General features: G+C 41.5%; 1 protein-coding gene across 3 annotated transcripts in view; it reads right to left on the bottom strand.

The window, feature by feature from the left end:
* Nucleotides 1-2,370: 2,370 nt before the first annotated feature.
* The window catches only part of PPIP5K2 (diphosphoinositol pentakisphosphate kinase 2), a 52,165-nt gene continuing 48,535 nt past the window's right edge, over nucleotides 2,371-6,000 (bottom strand). For all 3 annotated transcript variants that reach the window (XM_080932677.1, XM_080932678.1, XM_080932679.1), the window contains one exon: nucleotides 2,371-3,925. In XM_080932677.1, the coding sequence (XP_080788803.1) occupies nucleotides 3,816-3,925 (110 nt within the window). In that variant the 3' untranslated portion in view covers nucleotides 2,371-3,815. The remainder of the gene's footprint in view (nucleotides 3,926-6,000) is intronic.

Genomic DNA, 6,000 nt, shown 5'->3' with positions numbered 1-6,000 from the left:
TTTTAAAGCAAGGCCCGTTGTAAATTTATATGCAAGCTCCTACAAAAGGAATATGACTAATAGAAAACATGAATATGGACGAAATCATAGGCCAAAAGCTCAATCTATAACTACTTAGTGTCCAAAGCCTGTAATAAGGTAAACAATATTTTAGGATAAAAGGAAAACTTAAAACGGCCATAGTCACGCGCTAGGAAACAGCCAAAAAGAAAAAGGTAAAACCAGAGATTAAAAAGGAAGGAGAGAAATTCCTAAGTGGAAAATTTAATTTTGGTATTTCTATCCATAGCATAGTACAAGGTCAAAGGGGAAGAAAAAGGGAAGATTTTTGTTTGGTCTCTTTTGAGAGGCATAAATCTGTGTGTGGGGCAGCATGAGGAGGGGCTGAAGCTACTGCAGTAGGGGCCCCGTCACCCCAGAATAAGAACAGAGTACTCCATGCTGTTCAGACAATGTGGCAAAAGGAAAGCTCACAGGAGAGACAGAGAACCTTCTGGTGAAGCATGGCCATCAAACAAGTGAAGTCTTAGCTCAACTCTAGCATGAAACTACATCCACAGTGGGCAGTAAAAACTAAAGAAGCCTGATTGGTCCTAATCAAAACACTTTGTTAGCTAGTGAGTTTTTTTTTTTTTAATTAAAAAGATGAGAATTTCATACCTGAGTATTGTATTTACGTTTCTTCCTCTCTCCCTCCCCGCAAGTTCTCCCATGTCCTTAAAAACCCCATTTTCTCAAACCATGACCTCTCCCTATGGTCCCACTTGAATTTGCTAAATCCAGTTAGTACTGCTTGAATAAACATGTGTTTTGGGCCTGGATAAGGAGGGTCATCACGGGAGAACACGTATTCTTTAAGCACCCAACTACTGCTTGTAGCTCTCTGAGAGGTGAGGCCTTGTGCAATGTCCCCCATCCATGTTGGCATGTCAATGGGTGTAACCATTATTCAAGTCTTGTTTAGGCAACCGTACTGCTGAGACTTCTTGTGTGTAGCTTCCCTGTCAGTCAGTCTTCTGGCTCTCACAATTTTTCCACCCTCTCTTCTGCAATGTCCCTTCAACCTCAGGTATGGAGGGGTTTGCATTGTAGACTTATTGGCATCTGGCACTCCAAAACCAGCTGTCCTCTGCGTTATGAGCAGTTAGAGATTTCCGTTAACAATCTCCACCTACTACAAGAATAATCTGCTGATGAGGCAAGAGAGCTGTATTTATCTGTTGGAAAAAGGATACTTAGAATGTAGATACCCAGAGTGATTCCCTCAAGTCCTATGTCCAAAATGAGTGGGGTCTTCAGCAATCGGTCCTTCAGGCTCTGGGAGGCAACAACAATATCCTGAAATGCTTTGGGAATCTCCTGTACTCCGAACAACTTGAGAATAAGTTTCCCATTCCTGGAACTACTGGTTTTCTTTTGTTAGGTTATAGCTTTTGGAGAAAGTATCACCCAGGTGGCATATGGCATAACTCATTTTGTTTTACACACACACACACATCAGATAAAGTCTATGGCTTTTGCAGACACCCTCATTATTTACCGTCCCCTCTCCTCCTCCCTCTGTATAAGCCCCGCCTCCAGTTGAGAGCTCCCAGCAGCCCCCAGTTAGAAATCCGATTCCTCTCAGAACTTTGAATTTTCTCCATGGCTGTCACCCATGGCGTTTCTGCAGTGCACAGACATGGAGCACAATGCTGTGTGCTCTGCCACGTTACGGTTTCCTTTCTGCCCATGACGGAAAATGTCCTGCACGCTTCCAAGTACAAGATTGCTGTGATGTGTTTGTTAGTCGTTCAGAATGGACGGTGCACCTCATTCAAAGCAGGTCAGCAGCGTCTGCCAACAGGCTATTAGGACTGGGATCCAGGGCTCCTGAGGGCAGATCATGAAGAGTAACAGCTCAGAGTGACTTGACAATTCCTCAAGCTTGACTTCATTTCTTTGCTGACTGGAAAACTGGGCAGCAAAAATTAAAACAAACTAAACTTAAAGTGAATAAATAAAATAAATGCATTTTAGCACGTAAAAACTCTCAAAGTCCACATCTCCTGAGTACTGGTAGGAACAGCAGTTTCAGACAAACTCCTATAAATGGTGGCAGCTTTATTAATGCTGTTATGAAACTGGCTCTCGGAGAGATTCTTGCAGACAACAGTACTGAACTGGAGGATACGGTGAGGCCACGGTTACGGAATAATACTGAGGACAATCCACTGCTGTGTGCGTGCTCATTCATGAGCTTTATGAAATAGTATTTAATAGAAAATGCTGCTGGGGATTTTCTGTTTCGAAACATAGAATAACACAAATAAAATGTCTAGATTCACGTCACTCTTATTCTGAAAAGAATTTTAATTCATTCCGCTTAAAAAATAAAAGTGTCTCCTCACCCCCATAATGAGTACATTAACCACATATTCACATACAGCAAACGTACATACATTCAATTGTTTACAAGATTTATCACCAGATAATCCATTGACATTCAAGTGGGAACATGAACTTGTTTATGTGTGCATATTTGGAACTTCTGTATCACATCCCTTTTTAAAGAACCAAGATAATATAATACGCTTATTCTCTAGAAGTCAGTTCATAGCATTGAAGAATTACAGTAACGATTTTTACAGGAAGGGTCCAGTACTGCTAAACATAAGCTTGAAGCTCCAGCTTCCTGCCTTAAGCCACATCTTGGCCAATGTCTGAGTTCCACTTGGGCTGCTTAGTCTGTGAGTCACTTCAAATATTTCAGACAATTATTTGTGCGCCAAGGAGAATGATTTTTTTTTAATATTACATGAAATTATAATGGTCATCTCGATCATTCCTCCAAACCTCATCATTTGTGAACACCATTTACTTATTACAGATGTTCAAGCTTCTGAGTTTTCACGTGGGACATATGAATGAAAGCACACAAGTTACAGCCCGGGTGACAATGAGGGACATATGAATGAGAACACACAAGTGACAGCCCGGGTGACACCAACAGCAGAGCTCCTGGTTTAGATCGCCCAGAGTTCTCAAGAAAGACTCAGAAAATCAAGCGTGAGATTTACAAATTTAGCAGTTACAGTTCATAAAAAGAAACTCTAGAAATGCCTCTCTCATAATACAGAAAACATTTTCCTTGATGGTAAAGAAATGTATAAAGAAAATATTTTCTACAGATTAACTTGTAAATTTATGTGTATAAAGTTACAGTTCTCCTGCCTGTACTTCTAACATTTTAAATAATTCACAATAAAAAATTCAAAGCACAAATTGAAAAAATAATCCGTGGTCTATATAATCCAGTCAATAAATATTGCAGCATAGGTTTACTGGAACAATGACAAATCCTAATGTAAATGGTCAATGGGATCTCTTTGGAAATGTATTTTAAAAACGTCACCAACATGTGGTCCTGCCTGTCCAGTCTAAGGGCAGTCCTGTAGAAATGCAAGCGTGCAGAGAGGCACCTGGAGAGAGTGCACTTTGGTACTGGTCAGCCAGATGTCTGTGTCCTTTGTCTCTGCCACAGACACATGTAATCATCACAGTGACAGCAACAGCAGTTGTCATGAATTTCCTTATACAGAGCGGACAGACATTATTTTGAGCATTTCTAGATCCTGCCAAAGCTCCTTGTCTGAACAAGAACAGAAGGGTCCTCTAGCTTCCGAGGTGTTTAAAGAAATACACAGATGTACAAAGTAAAGCATGGTGACACATGAATCACTGGCTCTGACCAGCTTCGGTCAACATTTCTTAGTCAGCTTTTGCTAAGCAACAAGTCCCTTTCCAAGCACAGGGACTCCGGTCCCGGTGTGTGCTCATTTTTTCTTCCCAGTGCTTTTCTTGGGTTCATGCCCCTCAGTCTTGCTACTTAAGCTCTTCTTCCGGGATGAGGTGTGGGAAGCCATGGCCGGAGATGGTCCGCTTGCTGTCATGCAAACAGAAGAGAGAACCAGTGCAGTTGGATTAGCCAACGTCAAAGTTAAAAGAAAGCTGCTGGGTGATGTGGCTGTCACAGTTGTTAAAACGTCACAGGCTTTCAATATGACACTAGCTTTCTACAGGTCAACACAAACATAGAGAAGTGACGTCCAACAGGCTGTGGTCATAAAAACAGCCTTTTAGTTCACTCTCTATTCTTCATGCCAAGTATTCATTTCCACCATTCTAAGTACAGTGCATTCTACTAACCTCATCTATACCTGTGGCCAGGCCTTTCCCTTAGCTCCAGATATAGAAATCCAACTTCCCATTAGAACTGTCTCTACTTATATCTGACAGGAATCATAAACAAACTTGCTTAAAACTGGATGTCATCTCCTGTCTGGGAGACATATCCTCTGATGTCTTCCGTCATCACTGTGCAAAGCGGAGGCAGGAAGGCCAGAAGCATCCTTAACTCAGAACTGACTGTCTGACGAAACAGCAGAGCCAGGCTAATTAGTGAAAGAGATAATCAAAGGACAGAGCCACCTCTGCCATGCAGCCACTTGTCTGTCAGGCTGCCATCTCTACAGGTGACCTGCAATCACTCGGCCACACACAGGAAGAACAACCTCAGAAATGGCATACCAGGACAGCAGAAAGTGAGCACTGGACAGGTACTGGAGCAGAACCAGCATGAGTAAGGAGAAAGCCACACAGGGTGCTCCCCAGTGCTCCTTCCTGAGGAACAGCCTTTACTGAGAACCGTTCTCAAGGCCCATCACGGAACTTGGCTAACAGCTTCTCCAGTACAGCAGCGGGTCTTACTAGTATGAAGAAACAGATGTCAAGTGCAGCTGACAGAAAGGGCGACAATGTAATCCACACATGAACTCTGATTCATCTACCACAAGCACTGAAAGCCTCAGGCAGTGCAGGCGACAAGAAGAGAACTGAACACGTGAGCCATCAGCCACTTGAAGGGACATCATTTTACAATCTGAGTTTGTCAAATTTAACTCTACTTTAAAAATAAAACAATATTCTATGGAGAAGCTTCTATAACATGCCACTTGTAATGTCTAGGATTAAATTTAAAAGTTACTCAATACACAAGATTAATGTATGGCATTATGAATATTTAATAGATCAAGGAACAGAAAAACACCCTTCTTGTAAAGAAGAAAACTGACACAGACTAATCAGAAAATGAATAATTTAAAAACATTTTAAAGCAGCAACTTCATGATCTGTGTTGAAATAAATCATTATATTCATAATGAATAAAAATGTTTACGTCTTGAAAAAAAACTAAAAAGAATCAAATAGAATCTAAAAGTAAAAATAACAAAAACTGGATTTAAAAGCCACTTGAGGCCATCAGAAAATGAACAGCAATGAGGACCACCACACAAATACAAAAGAGAAGGAAACGGGGAGAACAGGGACAGCGGAGCCACAGTGAGACCGTGGAAAGCCACGGCACAGAGGGAACAGAAGAGACAGGTGTCAGGAGGACTGCCAAGCAAAGGGTCCCTTCTATCCAGATTTAGATAGTAAAACTGTTGTAAGAACAAAGAACATTTGTGTCATGATAAAATGACCAGGCTGTCAACAGTAAAACATTTTAGGCTTAAGGTAAATAAAACCAGACAGAAATAAAGACGATGCTGACCGAAGCAAGTCACACTGCTGCTGCTTTCTTCACCGGCACGGACGCAGAGCACCGTTCATATCTTGGAACAGTACCTGCACGCATGTGGGGAGATGACATCAGGGAAAGAGCGGCTCTGGGTGAAGTACAGGGCCCACCCCAGTTCCCACTCCATTTCCTTCAGGTAAAGGTGATTAACTGTCACAGCATTGTACTTTACTGTTTATATGGTGAGTACATTTAACACAGACATAGATAACTATGTAGAAAGGATGGAGTAAAGAAGAGGTAAAGGAAGCCAAAGCATTCTGTGTATTGTTTTGGATGATACACAGTTAGACCATGGAATGCTAAGAATTATAGCAATTGATAAAAGAATACTCGGGGAAAAAGGCAACACACATATTTAAACTAAATCTACAGAT

This window comes from Micromys minutus, assembly GCF_963924665.1.
Source record: "Micromys minutus genome assembly, chromosome: 19".
Taxonomy (NCBI): Eukaryota; Metazoa; Chordata; class Mammalia; order Rodentia; family Muridae; genus Micromys; species Micromys minutus.
Note: the sequence above shows the minus strand (reverse complement) of the source record. Positions and strands in the feature narration are given on the sequence as shown.